We start from the raw sequence: 26,966 nt of genomic DNA, 5'->3' as shown, positions 1-26,966 counted from the left end.
ATTAGTGTATGTTTTACCAAACACAGACAGTAAATAGTGTGCATTTAATGACATATTCCTCTGCTCCAAATCAGCAGATACAAACACTATCTTATTCTAACTATCACATTATCACAGACATTGGAGGTCTGGCGGGGTATGGACATTGGAGTCATAATGCAATAAAGAAACTTCTGAAGAGTGCTGCAGGAAGTGAACTAATGTAATAAATACACAGAATGGTGAAGATATTAACCTTTAAGGGCCGGGCTGGCAATTTCCACAATCATTCCAAAGTCTTGCTAGCAACTCTTGCTGTGCCCGCTGGGAGATTTTCCAGAATGCCAACAGCTAACAATCATTCTTAGCTATCTAGCATAAATAAATTCTTCATCATTCTTCTCTTGTTTTTCTTAGTGGAAAAACAACAACACTGAGCGAATGAATGAATAACTAACCACTCATTTCCACAATAATATGTACAGTATGCAGTTCCATCTGAATCCAACTAGTAGTTGCCATACTTACTGCTGCAGTTGAGACGGATTAGGCCTCTTTCGTTATGTAAAGCCAGTAGCACAGTGGGCCACAATGGATCTTTTGTTGTGACCCCGCTGAAAGGGAGAGTACCCCAGCAAAATGTGTGGCCCATATCGAATCCATTCACTAGGTCTCACAGTGTGAAAGGCCCCTGGCAATTGGAAAGCAGAACCCCCCCCCCAAGAGGTTTTCCTGTTTCATTACCGACCATGCACCTGTGTATACGTCAAAGTGTGAAGGGTGCTATGAATATGATACAAATATATAAAATTACTTTTTACCAAGGTCTCACTATGTCCTTTCCAAATCCCTATCTAGTCATCATCTATATTCATCTTTGCCAGGGGAAAAGATGCATCTTGAAAAGACAAATATTTGATGCAAAATCTTTTACTGAAATCCTATCTTATTAAACAACTCAGTCAAGCGCTTTCCCCATCATCCACATTTTTTTATTACTCTCATTTTTATTCGCTATTATTCTTTTTATCCTTCATTTTATTCTATTTTTGACCCTTACTCATTTTGTCTTTTCAGATTTAGCGTTTATGTCTTTGAACTGTTGTGTCTGTTTTTACGATGATTTTATTCTTCTGTACAGCACTTTGGTCAGCTGTGGTTGTTTTAAAGTGCTTAACAAATAAAGTTGGATTGGATTGGATTGGATTGGATCATATGGCGTGGACTTTTACCTACACAGATGTTAGAACAATCAAGTAAAGGAAGCAAAATAGCAACTGAAGGGGTAGATGAGAAGGGTCAGATGGACTCTTCCAAATGGGGATTAAAATGGGACAAATTATTTCAGAACTAATAAAAAAAAGAGAGGAAAAAAATATTTGAGTGACTGAAGAACAAAAAAAAAACGATTTTCAAACTGCTGAAAACCTACAGTGCAAATATAGAATATTGCATATGGTGCACAAAACGGTTAAAAATACCCATTTGATCCATCCAGCAGCAGCAGCTTAAGCAGGAAACCCAGACCTCCCTGTCCCTTCCTCTAGGAGGGTCCCCAGACATTCCCAGGTCAGCTGAGAGACAGTCCCTCCATCCTGTCTTGGGTGGTTCCCGGCACCTCTTTCCGGCGGAACATACTCGGAACACCTCACCTGGGAGACATCCTAACAAGATGCCTGATCCACCTCAACTGGCTCCTCTCAATGCGGAGGAGAGGCTCCACACTGAGCCCCTCCTGAATGACGGAGCTTCTCACCTATCTCTAAGGGAGAGCCCCGACACCCTGCAGAGGAAACTCATTTTGAGCGCTTGTATCTGGGATGTCATTCTTTTGGTCACTACCCACAGTTACCTAGCATAGATGAGGGCAGAAACGTAAATCGACTGGTAAACAAAGAACTTCGCCTTTTTGCTCGACTCTTTCTTTGCCGCAAAAGACCGGTACGGTTTCCGCATCACAACAGACGCTGCAATGACCTATCTGTCGAACTCTCGCTTCATCTTACCCTCACTCAAGAACAAGACCCCAAGATACTCGACTCCTCCACTTGAGGCGGGACCTCCTGATGCAATGCTGAGACTTTCAAACCAGAACCACTCAACGCTTCGGCTGCACCTAAAAATGCTGTCCATAAATATAATGAACAGAATCGGTGACAAAGGGAAGCCTTGGCGGAAGGCCAACCCTCATTGGAGACAGATTTGACTTACTGCCAGCAATGCGGACCAAACTCTGACATCAGAGGTACAGAGACCGAACAGCCCATTTCAAGGGGTTCGGTATCTTGTACTCCTGAAGCACACCCCGCTGGACTCCCCAAAAGACACAGATGAATACCTTTTCGAAGCCCACGAAACACATGTAGGCTGGTTAGGCAAACTCCCATGCAGCCTCGAGCATCCTGCTAAGGGTATAGAGCTGGTCCACTGTTTCACGAAAACCAAACTACCCCTCTTGAATATGAAGTTGGACTTCCTGATGGACCCAAAGAACATGGTCCACTCAGACTCAATGTGCCCCACCTCCGTCAGGACGTGGGAGACATTCTGCCGGAGTGGGTCTTGAAAATCTTTCTGACAGGGGACTCTGCCAGACATTCCCAGCAAACCCTCACGATAAGTCTGACCGGCATCTTCGGAGCCAACACACCACCAGATGGTGATCAGTTGACAGCTCTGCTCTCCTCTTCACCTGAGTGTCCAAAACATGCGGCTGTAAATCCGATGACACGACCACAAATACGATCATCGCACGGGGCTTTAGCGTGTACTGGTGCCAAGTGCACATATGAACACGCCTATGTTTGAACATGGTTTTTGTTATGGCTAATCCGGGACGAGCACAGAAGTCCAATAACAAAGCGATGCTCGGCCTTAGATCCGGAGGTGGGGGGTGTTCCTCCCATTCAAGCCAAACCAGGTCTCACTGTCAATGCACCCATGAGCATTGAAGTCCCCCAGTAAAATGAAGGACTCCCTGGAGGGAGTGCTCTCTTGAACACTCTCCAAGGACTCCAAAAAGGGTGGATACTCTCAACTGCTGTTTGGTGCCTAAGCACAAAGCACAGTCAGGACCAGTCTCCACACCTGAAGGCAGAGTAAGGCTCGTACACTAGGCTGAACCCGAATGCACAGGCATCGAGCCGTGGGGCTATCAGTATGCCCACACCTACTCTGCGCCTCTCACCACAGGCAATTCCATAGTGGAAGAGAGTCCAACCCCTCTTGAGAGGACAAGTAGCCCAAGCTGTGTGCGGAGGCGAACCCATCTATATCCAGGCGGAACTTTTCCGCCTCGCACACCAGCTCAGGCTGCCCTGCCAATGAGGTCACATTGCTTGTTCAAAAGAGATAACTTCTGCAGCCGGGAATCAGGGTGCCAAAGTCCCTGCCTTTGGCCACCGCCCAGCTCACAATGCACCCAACCCCTATGGCCCCTCCCACAGGTGGTGAGCCCATGGGAAAGGGGGCCCACGTTACTGGTTCGGCCGAGGCACTCGCGAGCGAGTCCCATCTCCAGGCCTGGATACAGAGGGACGCCCCGGTGACCCGCGTCAGGGCAAGGGAAAACGCGATCCAATAATATCACTCATCATCAATTGACATCACTTAATTGAGCACCATCGGTGCTCAACTTCAGGCATTCATGGCATAATGAACTCGGGCTGCGTCACGTGGAAAATGAAAGACAAGTGCTTGGAGTGCATTTAATGTTGAGCTGGCGCTGCATTCACTGACCGCTGACATTGTGGGAAATCTGAAACACAGTAAACTTTACCCACAACGTATAATTTTCAGATATGAACACAAGAAAATATGAAGTACTCGGGAATATGAGATTTATTCTGTTTTGCTATAGTTTTTACATTGTTGCCAAACTGCTGCTTCATCTTATACACGGTAACATAGAAAATACCAGAATTTGACCCTAAAATTAAGGGTACGTCCTATACACAGGTGCGTTCCATAATTGGGAAATTACGGTATTTATTTTTCTGTGCATATGTGTTGTCACTGCCGGAAGTTAGCACTGGTGCATTTTGGCCATAGGTTTATGCAGGTTGGTTTAAGTGTTTTGTTAATGTCAGCACTGTTTGACTTGAAAATACATGGAAATAGACAAACTGATCGACTAGCCATTAGATTTCTTATACCTGATATATTAATGCAGCCTTCAGAGGAGCTCTGTTGGAAAGAGATAGTCCCATTAGGCATTCTGGTGCTATCATGTTTGAGAGAATAATACAGATGTGAGGTCAGAATGTTCTTAACCTTTTAGCACCCAAATGTTTTTGCCTAGTTTGTGTAAATTCCTTTCCTATGTTATCTCCTCTACAAGAGTGGGACAACAAGATCAGAGGCTGCAACCGGACTGAAAACATACAGTATTTCATTATCAGACATATTTGACAAGTATTAGACATGTTCTTGATGTGACCTTTTCAGTTAAATGCTGCAATAAAACATGTCGACATGAGGATTAAGAAGTCTTCTATTGGGGGTTTGTTTAGTATGTCGTCACGTCCTTGCTTGTGTGGGTTCAGCTGGTATTTTTTTAAAGTATCCCTGCTCAATAAGTAAAGTGGTATATAAATAAAACTGACATTGCTTAATTTGAAAGAAAGCTCTTCAGGTCATTCGAATTAAGTGGGGGGGGGGGGGGGGGTTCAAGTTTTCAGTCTGACCAAGCAGCGATAACTGAACTCACTGTGCGAACCTGGCCACTCTAGTGTGTGACATTGGTAGGGTGCTTATTCCCAGGACATTCCTACCTTTGTACCTTCACTGTCTGGAAACAAGTCTACACATGTCCTTCCATGTACGCTACCTGGAGCAGCTTTCCGATAGTTTGACATGTAACTATACAGACAGTTTAATCTATACCCACGCAATATTTTCTTGTTGTGCAATATAATACACAGATGGGTTTACATATTTATAAAGGATTAAAAAGGAGCTGCTCAAACAAAGATGTTTAAAAAAAATGATACGAACAAAATTATTGAAACATATTTCTTAAGATTTAATCACTGAAAGATTGGGGTTGGATTCCTTAGTGTCTAACATTCTGGATGGTTTCAGGCTTCAGGTTTTGTGGGAACCTCAGCTTATTCTGAGAAGACTGTGTTTGCAGAACTTTGTGGCTGTAGAGTCAAAGGGGTTCAAAGGCATCAGTTGACAAATAAAGCAGTACCTTGAGTAATGAGCAAACAAAACCTATCATATCCCCCAAACAGTGGCAAAATGTTTCCCCAGACATCCACTTTTGGACTTTAAACACAAACGCACCGAAAAGGCAACAACCATTTTGCGGGCTCTGCTTTTCAATGCTTCCACTTTCATTGAGTCATAAAGCACTATATCAACTGTAAAATACTGTACAGTAATGGCCAAAGCCTGGAAGTTAAAGACATGACAGGTGTCGTCATGCAAGATCAGCCAAACCGCAAGCCAATAAAACCCATTTGGGTCATCTTTACGGAATAAAGTTGCCTATGACCGGCTTTCATTCCAAACTTACTGAGACATGAAGGAGCAAGACAACCCACTGCATGCATAAACAATTCCACAACAATAATGAGGGCTCCCTTTGAGTGAGAGAGCATTGAGGAGAAAGCTTTAAGGAGAACTGCCATGACCCCATTTTCTCTTTCGACATAAATCAGTCACTTCTGAGGAAGGAGACCTTTGCCCCCTGGAGAGGCCCAATCACCCTCAAAATGACAAGAGAATACACAAAAGCAGGCCTGCAGATCAATGAATAGGGAGTAAGATCACTGTCATATGCGCGTTTAGCCAATTGTATCTGTAACGGTTACAGGTTGAGAGTTTGAATTTAAATAGTGTGGGTATCACATGTTTGCTTCTAAGTACAAATCTGAATTGTGTGGGTAAGTTTTATTTTCTTGTGACTATGAACAAAAAATGTGTAGATTTGAATATTTTTCTTGTGACTACCAACCGAAATTGTGTGGGTTAGATTTTTTTTTTTTCTTATGAACACTTAGAGTATCTAAAACCCATTCGAGTGAAGTCTTTTCAATACAACTCTTACTTGTACGGCTACGAAGCGCCACTATGTTTAAGAAACTGCCGTCTGTGAATATGACTCGCTTTTCTGTGAACTGCATCCATGGGGCCCAGAGTAAAAATGAGTTTCACCCGGTCTAAAAAGGCAAAACAGCCAAAAGTGTCCGGAACAGCCTTTGCTTTAATTGTTATGTACCCCTAAATTTCTCTAAAATCCTGAAAATTCTTGCTGTTTGGACCTAAAAAGAGAAAAATGCGTGCCAAATAAAGTCCGTTTTTGCCTGTTTAGTCTATCGCCCAAAAGCAGCCGCTGTGCGCCGTAAAGGGTTCAATCATCAGCATTGGGAGGGTTTTTTTGTTTTGTTTTGTTTTGGGTTTTTTTTTACAAGGCATTCCTCATTTCACCCGAGAACTGTACCATCTTTTCTCCCTCTCAAATATGAGCTACTAACTTCTGTGACATTTACTTTATTTGTACCTTCCATATACATACTTGGGTCAAATGTGAAGTGCCTAAATGCGCAACATTTACGATATTTTGCCAGTTTTTTCTCCCGTATTATTTATGGGACATTTGCAATTTACTCCCTAATTTTCATCCTTAATTGATAAATTGTGCTGATCTCAAATTCACTGCCACCTTCATCATTCGTTTTATCTTAAACGTAATCTTCACAAATATGCCACAATGTTTCCCAGAGCTGTCAATGGCTGTGAACAGTTGGATTCCAGTTGATGACTATAGATGTCCATGGCCAGTCCCTAAGGTTACGCAGTGAATTATTAAAGGATATTAAGGAGGGCAACACATTTTTTGTGTTGTTCTTCATTTTCTGTACATCAAAGGATTTTTTTCCTAGATGATACCTGATTCAGGTTATCTTGCTGACTCCAAATGGAAAAGTTATAAATGTTCCACACACTGGAGATCACTGAGTCATTCTGTCAACCAATCGCATGTTCTGAGTACACATGTCCTCAGAGAAGCAGGGTTCAACACAACCTATATATCACTAGTAATGCATACATGCATCCCAATGTGCACCCAAACATGCACTCACATGGTCACATTCTTGCAAACACACACCCAAACACACCCATTTCCCCCCACACACACAACATCAGTGTATCCAGAACCCATTTCAGGGAAAGTTCTGGTCCTTCACAACCTTCCTAGTGTTTGCTTGTACAAACTGGCGGCTTGTACTAGCGTACGCCGGTGCTGATGTCTGAAAGCACACTTTGTCACTCACTATGTCCACGTAATACTGCCCAACTTGTTGACATGAGTGGTCAAAAAGGCAACTTTATCTCGGTCCATTAATGTGTTTTAGATTTTCCCTTTAGCATACTGTTGCATCGTCTTAATGTGTGCAAATCAGAATAATATTTATTTATGAAGACACCCAGGACAGAGCTTTGGGTTTCCATTTGGTCAATGTATCATCAAGTGACCAGTTGGATAAGAATTTAAAGTCTATGTTATCATTTTACAAAATGTAGATGAGGATGTCTAATATACAGTCGGCCCCCGGTTTACGAACACCCTCTTTTACGAACATTTCGACTTACGAGCGCGGACCGCAGAGTTTTTTGTCCCCCACTTACGTGCAAACCTTTCGTCTTACGAACAATCTGACATGCCGGCCATTGTATTAGTTCAGATATTTTCGCTCTGATGCGTCAACAAAATTAATAGTCGACGCTGGTCACGGCAACTTTGAACGCTATTGCTCTTACAATGTCACAGTCACTGTCTCAGTCACGGTGTCAGTCCCGGAGTCAGTCACGGAGATGCCGATATGCTATTGGTCGATTAAGGTCACGGTCGGTCTCACTCACTGAGATGCTATTGGCCGGCGTCACGTCAATCACAGAAATGTCGATATGCTATTGGCCGAACGCCTTTATCTAGCTTGATGGCACAGCTGGTCGGGATGGAAGGAAGGAGAGAAAATGAGTGAAAAAACGGAAGGAAGGAATGTTGTGAATGTTGTGCAAACTTTATCTGTTAGACATGGCTTCTAAAATTGCAAGTGGCAGTAAAGGAAGAAGTAAGAGGATGATGACAATAGAAACCAAGCAGGGAGATAATGAAAAAAAAAATACGAAGGAGGCGCATGCATAGTTAACCTTGCTCGTGAGTATGGACGGAACCGCTCGGCAATCTTCTAAGGGCAAGACTTTCCTTGCCGGGGGACGGACCTCGATCGAAAACAACATTGAGAGGCTTCTTCTATTATGGATTAAAGAGAAGGAAATCGCCAGTGATATGTTCTAGTTTGAGAAAAGTTCCCGTTTAAGAAAATTAATAAATAAATTCTGCGGGTTGGTCTCCTCTCCCTTCCGCCTCCACCCAGCTCAAGTCACGTCGCCCCAAAGGTAAATGTCATTTTTCCTTTGTATATTTATGTTATTTAATTTAACTGTACAGTAGATTATGTTACTCATTATGTGTATAAAGTCGTGATGTTTTTACCTAAGGTTTTTGCACGCGTTGCACGCATTCGCTAATTAACATAGGTTTGGATTGCCCGTCATACGAGCAGTTCAAGTTACGAGCGTAGCCACTGAACGGATTAAGTTCGTAACACGGGGGCCCACTGTATTTGCCTGCATTTATTTTTGGAAAACACAAAGTGTGCCCTCAACTCCTTAAGGACACATAGCATAGCTGGGGAAATGTTTGCAAAGCCATTGGTGGTTAGTCCTTCGAGAGCGTATTTCGTTGTGGATCCCTTTTTTCTCAACAATTCCTTCAAATTTTCATAAAGATGATAATCAAGTGATCTGGGGATCTGTGGGGGGGGGGTGTCACGCAGACACAGACCAATGGTCAAGCATCTTGAAACTAACCACTGATGCACGTTAATAACATCATGATAATAAAGGAATGACCATCCTCCTTCAGCCTTGCGACGTGTTATGATCATTTTTAGCATTAAGATTTTTATCAACAAAAATGTTTATTGTTCCGTCACCCCATATCTGGCTAATACCATAGAATTATCACACCACCAAGTCAATATAAATCAGAATGAAATACAGAAACAATCAATTCTGGGGTCTTCTGATGCAGAAAAGAGAATATGGACCAAATCTATTCCAGCCCCCATTTTCTATTGTCTGTAGTAATTAATAGAGGGGTTGGAAGGGATTCTTCTTCAGTTGCCGCAATGTTGAACATGAATCATTTCCACAGGGTTTGAAAAGAAGAAAAAATCCAGTGGTGCCGATATATTCATGACTTTTTCCTCCTTCAAAAACAAGAACAAACTCAGGCGGTCCAGGAGATTATAGTCTTGAATGAGAAGACAAGCAGGCAACAACTCTTCCCTTTGAGGACACTACAACAACGGTAGTTTTTTGTTTAGGAGCATTTGTAAAAAAAAAAAAAAAAAAAAAAAAACTTTGTTTCAACATTCACAAACTGCGTATTACCTCTGCAGTGCGGGCCCTCGTCCCATCCATCCGAGCAGTCGGGAACTCCGTCACACAGTTTGCTCATGTGGAGACAAACGTCAACATCCAAGCAGCCATGTTCATTGACAGGACACTTGTTCACCCTGTTGTGCAAGCCTGGAAAAAAAGTACAATGAGTACTATGAGAAATGATCTGCATTCAGTCATCAACCCTTATTAAAAGTAAGAGTGGAATTAAAAAAAAAAAAACTGACATGTTTTTGACATAAAATACTGCTTCATATTGACTGGTTAGCTTTCTTACAATTGTAGAACAATTAGATCATGTACTTTAAAATAGTACTTTAAAACACTGCCTTGAATTGTTCACACTTTAGATTCTAAATTAAATTTTTCAAAATATAGTTTATCTCTGGTAAATTACAGTATGTTAGAACATTTTGATGTAGATAGCACAGAATCATGGTGCGAACTGTAGTCATACATGAAACTTGATTTGGTACTACAAGATTAGGAGGCAAAAAAAAAAGTGCACGGAAGATATATCCATTTGAATTTAAAATTCTGCAACCTTTCTGAGAAAGGCTGATGAACAACATTTTTATTTCAAGCAGCACCAGCTTTGAATATACCTTAGACTGCTGACTCTTTCCCTCAATGTCTCCCACACTTCTCTCCATTTCTCAACCCACACTGCAGAGCAAACAGTTTGCTTTGGCTGTTTTTCTTCTTCCTCCGCCTCCTCTCCCTCATCTCACTCCGTTTCCTACATCTGCTGACCCATTTTACCAAAATACTGGAGCAACGAAGGTGCACTTCACCTCCCTTAGTTCGATATGAGGTCTGCGGGTTATGCAGTGGCTGTTGGTGCTGAAATTTGAAGAACACAGTGTCTTTTAAAATACTAAAAAGTGTGACTCAAAAAGCCAACGTCTCTAGTAATGTTAAACAGCTGCTGAAGCCAAAAATCTGATAAATTACACACATGTATCCCTCTAAAGAGAAAACAACGTCATTTGGTGATACTAAAGTTAGAGCTGGAATGCATGTTTCTGTATAAATAATAGTATTACAAAATGTCAATAATCCAGTCAGAGTGGTGATTAAAAAACAAAACAAAAAAAAACAACTACCGGTACTCTTTTCCTTTGGGCTTGTCCCCTTAGGGCAGTGCTTCTCAATTATATTTTGAACTTGGTCTACCACAGTAAAAAACAAAAAACAAAACAGTAGTTGTTACTGTACATCTGTCTTAGGGAAAAGAGGAGCAGCTCTCCCATCTGGGGGATGCTAGTACAGTACAGCCTCTAAGCCGGCCTGAAATCCATTCAATAAATGGTCCGCTCTCCATGAACTGCACTATCAGGAATGCACTTGCACTTTGGAACCGAACCCCCAGCAAAGGCACATCAGTGGCTTCTGCTGAGTTTGTAAAGGTTTAATCATGTTGTACGAGCTGCACTACGCTTTGCAATCGTACCGACAGCTAAATTATTCAAAGTAAGAGGAATGCGCGGTATTTACACTCTCACAGAAAACAATCACCTTTGAATAGTGATAAGTGGCAAAGTGGTGGTATGGCATAATCTTATCTGTCAAACACAAGCTCCAACCATTGTTTCTCTGCAACAGGAATGTAGTCACAAGCACACTAGACAGAATACACGATACAAAAACACTGGCGTTTGAAGTTGGGCATGTTTAGACACCTCTCACTCAAACCAAGTATGGAATATGTGTCAGGTAGGAGAAAGTATTTGTCACAATTGTGTGAAGAGATAACACAGCGGATGGAGCAAACAAAGAACCGCATACTTAAAAAAAAAAAAAAAGCCACTGATGTTAACCTTGAGCCATGCATAGCTCATGCCATTGCTCTTTATTGGTAAATAAATTATTATTTTGACAACACAAGGCCTTTTTTAGTCTTTTGTTTTGCTTTACAGTTTGAGGGTCTCAAAAGAAAAAAAAAGACAGTATTAGCTTCAATGTCATGCTTCCGCTTGTGACAAATAGCTTGTTTTCTCCACTTTTTTGTCAGAATTTGTTCTTTTCTGTAAAAACAATGTATGTTCTCAAGATGCTTCTAAAAGATTGGAAAAGCTGTTGCACAATTAGAACTAGTTACTTTGAAAACAGCTGGTAATGAGAAGAAAACTTCAGTCCACAATAGTGTCTTTAGCAGGAGTGCTTCTCATAGCAGGGAGACAAAGAAAATGACCCTTGCGCACTTTGACCCAGTGCAGGAAGTTATTGGTCATGTGCAACAATGTGCTCCCTCATGCTGGAAAAACACATATGTCCTGCTTTATCTGTCCGCAGAAAAAAAAAAGTATATTTGAAGTATCGCCTTGACAGATTATGAGATTGGTGAACGATATCTGACAAAAAAAATGCACAAAGGCACCGTTGGAGGAGCGTCAGGCAGAAATGCCAAGCAGGTGTGACCACCTGTGCTGACATCTAATGGCGAATGCTTTTACCTTTAATTGCGTGGCTGTTTTTCAATGATTGCTTAAGCTTTGATATTGCCGTTCAACAAAACTACCTGATCTGGAATTTATCACACATCTCAGAGTCTTACAAATTACAATCTGGAATCTGCACCCATTTGATGCATCTAAAAATTTAATGGTGGGAATAAACTCCCTAATAGTTTAGATTTCACCTGAAAAAAAGGGTGAGTTTGCAATTTTCCAAGGACTCACTTTTTGACAAATTTGATAAAAGTGTCTATACAAACCAAATAGCAAGCCCCATCTTTAATATTTCATTTACCATAATTCCCCCAATATAAGACGTACTTGTGTATAGCACACACCCTTAATTTTAGGGTCAAATTCTGGTCATTTCTATGGTTCAGTGTGTAAGACGCATCAATAGTTTGGCAACAATGTAAAAACTACAGCAAAACAGAAAATCTTCCTAAAGTCTTCATATTTTTTTAGTTCATATCCGTAAGTTATACTGTAATTTTTTTTTTTTTTGCGGGGAAAGTGTGTTTCAGATTTCCCACACTGTGAGCAGTAATTAAACGCAGCACAAGTAAATTGAATCCACTCTAAGCAGTTGTTTTTTTTTTACTTTTCCTTGCAAGGCAGCTCAAATTCCTTTTACCATGAATACCCAAAGTTGTGCAACATTCGTTTAAATACCTTACCGTGTTCTATAATCAAAGCACTCGTCTCCTTACCTTGCCACTCTTAAATTGAGTTGGAGACATGATAAACTAACTACATGATCCTCTCGGTTTTACGAATATTCCTGTGCGTGAACAAGGATGGGCTCGGATGTTGGTTAAGTCCGCTCACTTCTTTTACTGAAAATAATGCCATAACAACCTCAGCTAACAAAAGCTGCTGTTAGCTGCTGCAATTGCTAGCTGCTAACGGCCAACTGACTCCAGCCCTTTTGCTTGTACCATTACAATAATTATTTGAAGTCAGAATACATCCAATATAAAAACGCACAATTGTGCGTCAAAACTCGGCTTTTGTGGCTGATGGATCAATCTACCTCGAATGATGTTGAATAAAAACAAATTAAAAAAAACAAAAACGATTCGTCAAGTCACCATTTTTTATGACGTATCCATACTTATGGCCTTTAATTTTAGGGGGAAAAAAACATTGGATCCAAAGGAAAAACAACCAATCCATGAAAGCACCAATCCGAGACAGGTGTGACTTACAAGGTGAGAAAATTGAGATTTGCCCTTGCAAGCATATTTGTAGCTAATGACTGGCACAACCCTAATTTCTGGCTGACCTGTTACCTTTGGCGATAGAAGCTTTGCTGAAAAGATGGTAGAATACCCACCGTCGAAAATATAAATGTCCATCCCTCACATAAAAAAAAGACAATGAGCATAAGACCATTTTAGCTGATCCAATTCCAGGTAGTTGCAAATAATGAAGGCATTTGAATCCATATGATTTTATTGTGTATGCCCACCTGACAAGCTAAAACTTTGTAAATTCAGCACACCATTTTTTTACTGTTCCATAGAATAAAAGCTTGAACCGATAACATTAAAGGGGAATTCAAGTCAAGATGCTCCTTGAGATGGATAAGGATGAGTGAATTTTGCTGTTTATTTCTTAGTATCAAAACACAATTTCAATCAGAATACAGTGGTTACAATCTGGGGCTCAAAAACATATTTGTAAGGGACTTCCCCTTTAAGTGCACACTCCGTTACAAAAAATGTCAACCAACAAAGCAGTCGTAACTAACCGCGATGTGTTTACGACGCTAACACTGCTACATCAGGGTCCGGCATGGATTTGGTCATAGACTCGGAGGGGGCGAAACGGTTAATGAAGCGAGGCTACAATCAAACCTTACTAACGGTTTAAAAATGGCAAACTCCTCCTTTATCACAGCACTTGCCTATCATCTTGGCCGAAGTCAAAAGGTTTTCTTGGCTTGAAAAAAATTCCTGTAGATGTGCAAGAGGCCGGAGATTAATTACCTCCAGTAATGTTGTTGAACATTTGTTTAAAAGGACTTGAGCACACAATGAAAATGTATTACTATTATTTCCAGACAGCCATTTGAACTTTTATTATCACACACCAAGGGTGGGTACACGCACTTTAGTTTGGCAATTTCTCCTTTAGACTATGAATCTAGATTTTTGATCATTTAATAAAGTGCGCCCTAAATTCTAAAGTCTCAAACATTTGCTCCAACTTATTTAATCCGGTAATGAACAGGGGGCGGGGGGAATGAGTGAGTATAAAAATCAGAAAACATGCCTTTTCACACCGAGTGTTTCCACCTCAACTTCTGTACCACTTCCCGCCCATCAGTCAGCACAGTTATGCAATGACCTTTACTTGGATCCCCCGTTGATCTTTTGTTCTTGGGCATGAACGCGTGCTTTTATTCCTGTCTCTCTGCTTCCATGGCAGCCCCTGATTGACTCCCATAAAGTCTGCTGTCAGCTTGAATGAATATGTTACGCTGGGTGACACGCGGGCCTTCTCGCCGAGTGAATCTTCCCACTGTGGGAGTTCTCTTTAGAGCAGCATGCATACAGTTGTGACACACTGGAAGCGGAGCACAGGACCTTACAGTGGCAAGTGTGCCAACCACAAGGGGGACCTGCTGGGTACTTGTGGAGTGGGTTTTTGCTCCAAAAGCCCTTAGCAGCATGGAAACAACTTCTTTAGATTTTCATTCAAAAGCACCCAGGGCTCCAAAAGTCCAAATCCCACCTCTTCATAAAAGAAACTCATTGTGATTTAAATGTGACCTTAAACACACTAAGCCAGTCCAGCGTTTTCTCTAAGTAGAATTCAACTGGGAAACGGGATAAAATGGTATGTTCCTTCGAGTCAGCAGTAAGGAAAACAACAATGTTGTAATTAAACATGTTACAACTGCTTTACAGGCGTATTATGTGGATTACATCACTGCGCAGTCAAACTGAAAGGAGCAGAGATCACAGGAAAGAAAATGTATTACTCCACCCTATATGTACATTGTTTTATCCTGGGGGATTGAATATGAGCTGTAGAAGATTTAACAAACGAATTCCAATGCAGTATAAACCAACACTTCCATCGCTTCTATCAATACAAAATACAAGTGTTGTTAATCTTGCATGTGAATACCTTGACTGTCTTTCCTGTCATTTTGTTCGGTACGCAAATATTTTTTGTATCTTAAGTAGGGCTGCACGATTATGTCACAAATAATAATCAACAATTATGTTGGTCAATACTGAAATCACGGTTATTAATTACGATTACTCATCATGTTTGGTCCAATATGTCAAATTAATGCTTTTTTTTTTCCAAACAAGCAGCTCTTTTGGTCCAACTTGTCAATTTATTGCCCTTTTTTTTTTAAAAGCAGTATATAAGTAAGGCTTCAAGGCTTGATACTTGCCAATAATAATAATAAATTTAAAAAAATAAATCAAGTAAATAAGACAAATTCACTCAGGACATGGCAAAATCTTGGCACTCACACACACTTGTGCAAACCAATAAAGAAAATAGGCCTACTTAGAACCTAGAACATTATTTACTTTTCATTAAATTTTAACCAATTAGCAGTCAAAATGTCATTTTCAGTCATTTCGAACCAAATTTATTTTCAAAATGCGTCTCCGACAGCTAGCATGGCATATATTAAGAATCATGTGAGAAACTCAACACCATTTCATACTGGTAAATAATATATTAGGGTGAGTAAAAAGCAGAGGCTTTTGTCATGCAAACATGTGGGAAACATTGCCATCTAAAAGCTTTAAGATGGAATTGAAAGCTGAATTCTCAGGAAGGTGCCGTGAATCCAACTTCAGCATCTTCCAAGCTTTTTTTTTCTCTCTTTTTCTCTTCATCCCTTCCCAGTGTGTGTGCTTGCCAGGAGTTGTTTACGGTATTTAGATCACGGTAGTCTTTTTCAGCCAAATCCGGTGTTTGTACCGGCAACCTTCCATGACCAATTGTTTGTCCGCCATGTTTTCCACGCAGCAAAGAATTTCCGGAAGTTATGCGTTGCAGAAGATCTGGCCGCCTGATGCTGCACAATTGCCAAAGTGACGTCATTTGACGCGTGGAGCCGCGCAGATCTCGCAGGCGCGTCAAACATAAGCCAAGCCTTGCTGCCGCCCTTGTCGCCCCTGCTGCCGGATTTGCTTACTTGCTATTTCTTAAGATTAATGAAGTCTTAACCTTGCGTTTGCCCCTTGGTGGTAGCCAGCTTTTTAAATGTTAATATCACAGAGGATCATCTTCATTAATTGTGGCAGCCACGATCATGAACGCGATTAAAATTTGATTAATTGTGCAGCCCTAATACCAAGTGATACAAGTTGCCATGTTTATATTAAAAAAAAAAAATTATGCAACCCCAACATTTTGCACTTTTATTCTAAGAGGGAGTTATGTACGGGAAATGCTAGATAAAATAAAAGCAAACCTTGTTTTGAATGTTCTACTTCATTTTTTTTACTTATTTTCTTCAAAACAATCGTATAGTGGGAAGCAATTGAAGATGGAAAATGGGGGGGGGGGGGGGGGGGGGGGGGCAAAAAACACCCAGCCCTATGAGCACACAAGCGCCTCAAGGCACCTCGCCAGAGTAACTAAGCAAGAGGAAGCTAACAGGCCAGCCGGGCAAGACTACATAAGGGGGGATATGATTGAGCAAGAGGAAAGAATGGCCAGGAGATATGAGGAACCAGCAGGTTGGCAAACCTGCGTTTTGTTTTGACGAAGCAGGAGGAACACTGAATGGGGGCACATCAAAAAGAAAGCAAAAAGGAGAGGAGACAGCGCAAAGGAGACAGCAGCAAAGGGGAAGTGGTGCCTGAGTGGCGTGAGAAAGTCCTGCGCACTATTTCTCTCATTGTGTTGATAGACCGGTGAACATGAGGGCTCAGTGCCGCAGAGCGGGGCAGATTTCCAGGGCTTTGCTCCTTCCTCTGTGGAGAGAGCGTGTCACTGCCGACACAAATACACACACACAGAAAGTACATGCCCGTGATTACAGATTGTGAAAGGATTCCCCACCTAGTATGTTAACGGTGAATGGCCGCACACTATCAGAAAGAGATTTAAACCACATAAAACCGTCCCGGTCCCAACTTTCAGCCTACAGGCTAATCTGCTCATTTTCTCTTACATGAAGCCTTTTTTGTAGAATCATCCCTTCTCCACATGGCTCCAGGCCCCCTTTCCAGCCCACCGCCTTCTGCGGTCACCTCCTTCTGCCTCGGTCGCACCGGAAAGGTCCATCTTTCCAACAAAGCAACCTCCTTGCTTGGCCCCAGTCCACCTCAACCGAATAGGAGGGCATTTTATGGCAGGGGAACGAGGTTTAATGAAAGAGGCACATTGATTATTTATGAATCTAACTTTGGAATTACCCTGCAGATAATAATTAGTCAGCTTCAACAGGAAGATTACAAATATTCTTTTCCTGTCCCTTCTTTTAGCTTTGAAATCATTTTAATGTCATCAGTACAAATAGAGGAAGTGGCTTTTATTGACAGGTTTTAACTATTCAATCTTTTCACAGGAAATTCGCATGGTTGAAATTAATTTTGGCCACTTGCTCAAGAATCCTCAAAAAGTCATTTTTATATTAAACTTGGAGCTAGAACATGGCATCAGTTAGCGGCAGACAACTGGAACATAAGATTTTTGAAGTTGAAAAGGATTCTTTCTCGCACATCTCCTGATGGGGAAAGTGCTTACATGCTAAGGCTTACTCAGACATCTATCCCCAGCCGCTGGCTCCACCACAATGAATGCAGTTCAGGCAAGTATCATAATTGTATGCAGACGAAGGGATGAAGACATGGTTGGTGAGTGGGGGGGGGTTGTACTTGTTTTTTTGACTGAAAAGACTTCAACGAAGTTTAAAAAAATGAAATTAAACCCGACATAGCATTCATTATAGGGGGGCAGGAAAAAGGCATCTAATGTTGTTTGATCATGAAAAATGTTTATATAGATACGATAGTTTCTCAAATGTTTTTCTAATCTTTTCACTTAGACAAGATTTTCCTGTGAACCAATAAATTGGACCGTTATTTTGGAATCCAATAGTTAGTCCGAACTGATTCTATTAGAGTGGAAATGGTATGGCATTCGAGTGTCCCACCATTATAGATGTCAAGGTATTACAGCAGTTATCCACTACACATGCTACACAATCTGGGCTCAATTCAGCTCTATTTAAGAGAAAAAATAGGTCATCCATACCAGCTAGCAGGAGCTCCATGCATTTTGTCAAAACTATTTAGCCTTGCTCTTCTTTTATACTTCCATTGGCACACTAAATCGTTAATATTGGTGCAGTCTAATTAGTGAAAGGAATCCATTTAGAAAACTGGAAATTTGACGTCAGGCGTTTTTTCTTGACAAGTTTTGCAAAAAAATCATCTTCTCTCGTGTGCTCAATCTCGTGAGACGTCTGCTCTCGTAGTATTTGTGTCTCGTCCCATCCCTAATGTAAAGATTCATTTCTGCAAATTAAACAATTTTGTCAGGGCAACATTTTTTCTGTTATTATTTTTATCATTGTTATTAAGAATTCCTTCCTTTCAGTGCCTTGTTTACGAGATAGCTATATACTTGTTTTAAACTGATCTGTAAAGCCACTCCTCATAGCGACACCCACAATCATTTCAAAAGAAGCCTTAATCTCAAAGATGAAAACACCAGCACCTCCTTCGCTTTATCTCTGCAGTAGAAAACACCAAGTTAACACAAGCAGCCGCGAGTGCTTCAAAAGTATCAATCCATCACAGAGCAGGTTCAGAGTAAAGTACAGTGCATAAACCTCCGCCCCGGGCAAACTTGTTTACCACTTCCTGCACCGTTAGACTAAATGGAAGTGAAACTAATTGAAGGCAAGCTGTGAGGGAGCAAGAGAGCAGTCTCTGAAAAAGGACAATGGAGTCCCACCTGCCAGCCTGTAAGAGGGAAGCACTTATCGCTTCCCTCAAGACCATGTCAACTTGACGCTATAGCTGACCACATTCAGCCCAAGGATGACCGATTCGTTCATACTGTCCATCAATAAGATCCAACATGGCATCCCAGAAGCCTCAGATATGTCACGTTGAAACCCCGCTAGGGTGTCTTTCATCGCCCGAGAGGTAATTACAGCAAGCATTAATGGTTGGGAAATGATGGGCAATAAGAAGTTCAGGCAGTTGGAAAGGGGGGATTCTTTTTAATCAAGGGGTTTAAAACGAATCATGCACTGTTCGTTTTAGATTAAAACATCTCCAGATTAGCCTCAATTGTATATTTTGTAGATAAGCCTTGACCCCTCTGGATAATGATCGTCTCTATAACCTCCAGTGAGTTTAAAGCAGGCTTTTGATTCCCTGTTATGATGCTTTTCACTAAAGAATGAAGCATATGACTCACGAAACAGTTTCCGACTGCAAATGGCAAACTCGGGATGAACAGAAAGATACTTTTCCGTTCCTCTGAGTCACAGCATGACTTTAAATAACCTTCCCCTTTAAAATCGTGTCTCCTCTCATTCTGTCACAGACTCATTCAATTATTGTTTTCTTTCCTTCTCACATGATATAGACAGGCCGTGAAAACAACTGTTTTCAAAGACACCTAACCTTCTGGCCGAGCTTGGTCGTAGAAAAAGGTGCATTTCTTTTAGTGAGATGTATATATACAATTAGTACAGCTGACTCATGACTAGAAAAGCACACTACCTAAAAGCAAACGTGCAGGCAGAACTGAGCCCATGGGGAGAGGACAAGTGAGCGGAACATATAATCATTCTGTGGAGAAATGCAGCTCTACAATTGCTCATGCAGAAGATGAATCCTACTCCACACTACTCCATCCGTCACCACACTTCAGGATGTTGTATAAGCACATCAGACAACCCGTGGTCAAGCATTCATGGCTTGCATTGTCAGTGCTTCTCAATTGTATTTTGCCAAGCCCCCCCCCCCCCCCCCCCCCCCCTACAAAAATTGTATTATACCTAAACCTGTGTCCTTTTTAGCATTAACAAAAGACAAAAGCAATAAAAATCAACTTTCACCAGCAATTTTTTTTTTAATCAAGTGCATCAAGATGCCTGAAACCAAGTGCACCAAGTGCATCAAGGTGCCTCAAAAAAAAAAAAAGAAAATTCTTATTTTATTGCACTTACAGTTCATATGACAAAAACAAAGCTTTTTCTCTGGGATCCCCCTCCTGGCATCACCTCCCCCCAAATAGTGGGCCGCCCCACTGTTAAAGAAGTACAGCATGAAGTTGTTCTAAAGGGAAGATGCATTTTCTGCATTTGTGGTCATAGCTAGCTAGATCCAACTGCAATTCACAATCGTTGAAGCAAACAAAAGCACTCAAGCTGTATTGTGGGGGAAGGGTTGGCATGACTTTCTCCAAAGTGTTTCTTACAACTGTTATTGTCACGACCCCCTCCCCCCCTACTTCGTTCAAGATAATAAAACTGAATCTTTGAAATACAGAAAAAAACATTTTCATGCATTTACCTCCACAATTTACTATTCTACGTTTCCGGAGCATGGAAGGAAAAATGTATATGGTTTATAAGGAAACATGGCATCCAGTTGTATTTTGGTGCCACTGCCTTTATTATAGCAAGTTTACAAGAGCCTGCAGAAACGTATTGTCTCCTTCTTGAGGCTACAGAAACAAATTTCCTCATTCTTGGCCCCTGGAGGCCGAGCCTTGACGTAGAGTCGTTGATAGACAAATCTGGATGCTACTAGCTGTAGCAGGAAGAAACAGCTTGCACAGTATTCCAGTCTATGGACGCTATAAAGGCACAATGGATATTGTATGGGTGCCCCCATAATAAGAGGAAAAACAAAGACAAGCAGTTCTTTTGTGTGCCTAAACATATTCATTAAGAATGTCAATTCATTCAAAATGAGAGGATCAGCAAATTTACCGGGCCATATCTACCGTAATAAGGATGGGAGGAGATTGATTTGTATATTTATTTATATATATATGTTTTTTTTTAGCTTTTTGGGCTAGAAAAGAAATGAATAAGCAGGTCGAATGTGCTGCATGACATCTTCTCTATTACAAAAACTGAACATGATGAGAAAGCCAGTCAATGGTTCAAAATCAACTGCATTTTAACAAGCAGTGTATGATATGAACGACCTTGGTAAGCTTTTATTTTGAAGGTCGTCCTCGACGCCGGCCTACTTGATAATCTTTTGCTTCCATCTATGGTCACAAGCTGTGGGGCATTCCGAAAGAACGAGATCCCAGATACAAGTGTCTGAAATGGGTTTCTTCTGCAGGGTGTCCAGGCTCTTCCTTGGAGATAGGGTGAGAAACTCGGTCATTCAGCAGGGGCTCAGAATCGAGCCGCTGCTCCTCCGTGTTGAGAGGAGCCAGTTGAGGTGGCTCGGGCACCTGGTTAGGATACTTCCTGGACACCGCCCTGGTGAGGTGTTTAGGGCATGTTCCACCAGGAGCAAGTCCCAGGGATGACCCAGGAGACGCCGGAGTGTCTCTGGGTATCCCTTGAGAGGAGTTGGACGAAGTGGCTGGGCAGGAGGAAGTCCGGGCTTCCCAACTGAAGCTGCGGCCCCCCCAACTCGACCCCAGATGAGCGGTAGAAAATGGATAGATGATAGATAGAGAATGGGTAGCCTTTATTTAGATATTTGCATTTTGTCTACCTGTTTTTTTTATTCCTTTGATTTACACTTTGTGAGTAAAGCGGTTTTGAATCCAGGGAACAGACCTGAATAAAATATTTTCATTTTGGACCGCCTGTTTTGGACATCTTTGATTTTTAACTCAGTTTCGTCTGAATGACATTTTTTTTTTTAACTGATTATTTTTATTTTTTTACCTTGACTCATGTGGACTCCTGCCCTATTGCACCTCTTTGGAAATCACCATATTTAGAAGAAATCTCTCTTCACAAGAGCATGGATAAAAAATTGGAGGCGTCATCAAAATTAATTGATTAAATGAAAACTTAATGATTTTCAATGATTTTGACCGATTTTTTATTAATCGCGTGATGGTTAAGGTTAAAGTCTTAAACTTAAAATTTTGCAAATCCTCTTTTTTCAGTTTTTCAATTTGAACTATTCTCTGATCTGTGTAGTCCTTAATGAAAGTAGATTGATTATCGTTTGTTTATTCAAAACTGATTGTACTTTGGAAATCAACCTTAACTTACAGTACATCAACCAATTACAATAATAAACATCCGTGCTAAAAGCCCACATATCAACAAAAAGAAGGCTTAGCTCCACAGAATTTACAGAGGCAAGATCTAGACAAAAGATGTGAGAAGTTTGGATGAAATTCTCAAGGTGCAACCTAATTCAGAAAGTCTAGGCAAGCGCAGACACAGCCCTGAGCACTTTGACAAAACAAGGCCGAATAATCAGATCTATAATTCAGTAAAGCAGCTTTAGCATACACTGGAAGCCCGTGTCCTTCCCGGAAAGGGCATAACATGTCTCTTATTCAGGCACCAAATTAAAATATCTTCACAATGAACAACACTTGACACTGCTCCAAACCATTTCGAGGTGAAACATCCTATAAACCCAGATTAAATCAGGCGACGGAAAGAAAAAGTCCTGTAGGGAACACTGCTGTTAGCGAAGGGTAATATCAAACATGACCTTCGAAGAATGAAGTTAAACATGAACGTTAAATGAAATCGGTTTAGTCACAGTTGACCATAAAGTAGACTGCGTAGCTCTGCTTTACACTGACCTCACATAGAAAGACGATGGAACAACGGAAATGCCAAAATATACTTAAATGTTCATACCAGGCCATAAGTGTACATCTAAATCTCATAATATCCAATAAGAAAAATACTTTTGTGGACTTACAGATGTCTGGGGACTCATCTGAGCCATCTGGGCAGTCCTTTTCCCCATCACAGCGCCAGCCTTTAGAAATGCAGGTCGTCTGGTCCTTGCACACAAACTGCTTAGGACTGCAGGTCCTGGTTTGGTCGTCTGCTTTGGGAGCTGAGAAGAAGAGAAATGATGTGTCAACACTAATAATGCCGGATGACCTTTGGATAATAATTGTCGTAAAGGAAACTCACTTCTCAAACAACTTATAAAACGGATACTTGGAATGGACTAGGCAGCTGAGTTTCTACATGCTAAGCTCTTCCTCTGAAAACTCAGTTCATAATGTTTTGCAGAAAAAAATATTAAAAATGTTTTCAACTAACAGTGGTGCTTTTTAATCTTGGGGCTCGTTTGCTGTATCAAATTTTCTTTCAGTTCAAATCACACTCTGTCCGGACTGACCTTTGGCAAGCAATACAAGGTGGTACTTTTGGTCAGTAAGGGATTGTTGCGGCGTACCACGAAGAAGTGACACCATGGCAACGCTCTTGATCCATCAGCGGTTTGACATTGCTGACATGCTTTGAGGCAGCCTGGAAAAGCGCCGCTTGCATTAGTCAGCAGTGGCAAAGCACAAGAAGGTGGGTCTTTGGATTGCACTCAATGAATACTTTGCTGTTCCCACAGCTTTCTGCACAGCACAAGGAACCAAGGTAAGCGGGCAGGCCCAATGCCTTGTGAAACATTCTAATGACTTGGAGATGTGGACTAACTGGCAAAGGGCTCCTCTGTGCACCAGACCAAACTGTCCATCTTTCCCTTCAGACTCAATCAATAAGACTTGCCTCATTTACTTATGCCATTATTGAAAACTATTCCCTAACTTATTCACATTTAAATTTGTCGCCTGGAATATAACCGTTTACTGCCAATGATGAATAATTTGTCAAGAAAGTGTCGCTCTGCTAACATAGCAGTGCACGTGCACAATGCAAGGCTCAGTGTCTTTTCAGCGATCAATCGTGCAGAACATCTTGACTTTTAGATCGTACAGCCATCAGGAGCTTTTAGACATTGAACGTCAAAATTACAACCTTTTATCAGCGATCTTGACCTCACTCCTAAAATAAACATTAGTGAAAGCACTAGTTTAGCCGCCTCACACTCAGTGTATGAATATGTGCGGCGATAAGTAGAAGAAAGTGTGCGTCATAATTGCGACAAAGTATGAGGCAGTTCATGTCGTAAATGAGAAACTCCAATTAAAACAACCACTGACGGTCATATTGAGCTATGCGGTGAGCCAGCATTGTTTGCTCATGGCGGGTCCTCAGTCATATAACTGTAAATACATTTTTAGTTTGGGTTCTCTCTGGGCACTCCAGCTAGCTCCCACACTCCAAAAACCATGCATGGCAGTGTATTGGACGTACTAAATTGACCTTAGGTGCGATTGGGGGCATGAATGGTGGTTTGTCTCTGTGTAGCTCTAGAAAATGAATGGATGGATGGATGGATGGATGGATGGATGGATGGATGGATGGATGGATGGATGGATGGATGGATGGATGGAATCCATTTTACGAACCATACCATGAATTATCATGACTTTCAGTCGGCAATCACTGGAAGGGAGATAGCACGTCGGATGGTAATTGACAAAGTTTAGATAATTGATTGATTAGTAGTATATTATGCATGTTAAAGAGTCCAATTCAATGTCAAGCTACAGCAGTAAATGGACTCTGTGATGCATGAAAATATTTTATTGTTTGGTCCCTTCAACAAATTCATTCAAGCCTCAACTGTTAACCCGGCAGTTTTCCCCCCATCTGTTTGGGACTATTCGACAATTGGAAGAATGAAAATGGTGCTCTTGGGGCATTTCTAAGGTACTTGAGCCTGATGACATCTGATGAATGATCCCCCGAGGTGAGGTGGAATACATCCTTACACATGAACTCAATAGGTGACACGTTCCCAGATAATGATTCCTTCTGTAAGCCCTCAACTTACGTGTTCTGCATTTGCCCCAATGAAACCGGAAATATTCCATGGTTGTCGTGATCAAAAGCTATTCTTTGGTAGACTAATGTTGAACCAGAATTTCGATCATATACCACAATACAAATTGTATGAACAGTTAACAACACTAAAATGTTGACACTGACTATTTTACTAGATATGATTCCATATTGTAGTCAAGGGAGCATCAAGCATTAAACATTATACCTGAGTAAACCATTTTACATGGAAAATGAAAAAGGTAAACCTGCAAGTAAGTGGTGAAACGCTGTCAGAACTGTCATATGTGGAACAAATTCAGGTAGAAGGTTCTTTGTGTGTGTGTGTGTACTGCAGTAATGCTCTGGACAGTGGCAAATGTCTCATTGTGATTCTTAGCAGGCACAGAGCCCTGCCTCACCCTGGATGACTTGACAACCCTACGTGCTTGGCAGGCCGAGAGGTGATGGGGGTGTGCACCAAATGGGATGGGAATTAAGTCACAAGAAAGCATGAATCTAATGCTCCATTGCAAAACATGTCCAATTTGGGCTCTCCCTCTAAAGATGTTAAGAATCTTGCCTAATCTTCAATGGACGAGTAAACATGTTTAGATCAAAGACTGTCATTTCAGAGTGCTTAGTTCGCCTCAAAACTAAAACCGGATTTCAATATGTTGCTTGGTGTTAAGTCACCTAACAAACATAGATGGACTGATAAACGATTCTGTATGAGATGTAATTGAGACTGCAAAAAAAAAAAAAAAAAAAACACTGGTGCAGAGTGTTGATAAAATCTGTTTAGAGGACACGGGTTCAGGCAGCCACTCCATGGAGGAATGAGAGGGAGGTTTGCTAGCTGTGGCCTGAGTCCAACTGAATGACTCTTGCGCTCAAATGAGTAAAAGCATTGAACCAGCTCAGCTGACAGGCTGCTGTGTGAAGGCATTCTCTTGCAATCTTAATAATAAATTGACTGTACTGAGCCCTTTGTTCCCCAACAGTGAGGTCAAAATGTAAATAAAACATTGTGGCTTCTACTTTTGTCATCGCTTTCTACCACAGCCTGACATTTTGACAGCACAGAGAACCTTTAAGGCTAATTGGGCATTAGGGCACAAGGGGAAAAGACTGGAAGCCTCATCAGAGCTCTTCCAAAGACCACTAAAATATTTCACACAGTGATGTGATTTGTTGATTCACCCAGCAATTCTATTTTTTTTTTCAAAGTAAACTGCCAAAAGGTTAGAGCCTGTGTGAGGCTGAAATGTCACTGTTTTAGTACTATTTGAGTACAACAAAATAAAATCAACAGAAAGAATGGCAACAAACAAATAAGGATTAATCTTAGGGAAATACTCAAAAAGCTTGTCACCAAGAAATAGATGAAAAAGTTTTTACTGTACAAAAGTTAGTTAAAATCAACATTTGTACTGAATTTGGAAACTTACACAAAGAAACTACACACTGACACAACTCAACCGAAGTTACCTCAAGCATCTTGAATTAGGAACACTGATGGAGTTGGGAATCTGACCCACAAAATATTGTATGTATGTATTAATTTTAAAATTAATTGGAGAACAAATACCGGTATTCAGTACCCAGTGTTCATTTCACCTCTGAAAACTGTTGAGTCCCCGGGACTCGCAATAATAAAAAACTAGGGGTCCCGACAAAAATTTTCGAGGTCCCGAAAATTGCGCAGTAAAAACGACCAAGTCCAAGGTTCAAACTGCATTTACAAGACATGGGCAAAAATCAACATCAGATATTAACAAATGTCACAGGAAAATGAATTAAAATAGAATCAACATACATGTTGCGTCCGTCATCATTTGCTTTGGGCCTGACGATACATTTTAGAAAGCGTTTTTAGAATGGGGGGGACAGATCCCGGAATCTTTGTCAGGACAAACAAGTCCACTGTGCAATTTTTCTGGGAAATAAATGTGAATGGTTTAAAATTTTGTCCCACAACTTGATGATAGGGAAAAATGTTTTTCCTCCTGAAGGTAGACCATTTGAGAACCACTGCAGTATCCAGAGCAGGAGTGTCAAACTCGTTTTAAAGATTGCAAGCACATGGACGAAAATCTATTCCAATAAAATCATGGTATACATGTATGCAACTTTAAAACAACAACTTCATTTTTTAAATAGTCTAAAACAAGTACAACATCACTATTAACCATAAAACATTA

At 41.0% G+C, this 26,966-nt stretch overlaps 1 protein-coding gene across 1 annotated transcript in view; it reads right to left on the bottom strand.

Annotated features, from left to right (window-relative positions):
• LOC148428028 (low-density lipoprotein receptor-related protein 1-like) overlaps positions 1-26,966 on the bottom strand; it is a 95,461-nt gene that overhangs the window by 56,976 nt on the left and 11,519 nt on the right. The window contains exons 2-3 of the mRNA XM_088407765.1: positions 22,790-22,930; positions 9,451-9,588 (exon numbers count right to left, since the gene is read on the bottom strand). Of these exons, the coding sequence (XP_088263891.1) occupies positions 9,451-9,588; positions 22,790-22,930 (279 nt within the window). The remainder of the gene's footprint in view (positions 1-9,450; positions 9,589-22,789; positions 22,931-26,966) is intronic.

This window comes from Hippichthys cyanospilos, chromosome 2 (assembly GCF_059441005.1).
Source record: "Hippichthys cyanospilos isolate Australia breed blue-spotted pipefish chromosome 2, RoL_Hcya_1.0, whole genome shotgun sequence".
Taxonomy (NCBI): Eukaryota; Metazoa; Chordata; class Actinopteri; order Syngnathiformes; family Syngnathidae; genus Hippichthys; species Hippichthys cyanospilos.
This window is presented reverse-complemented; position numbering and strand designations above follow the sequence as displayed.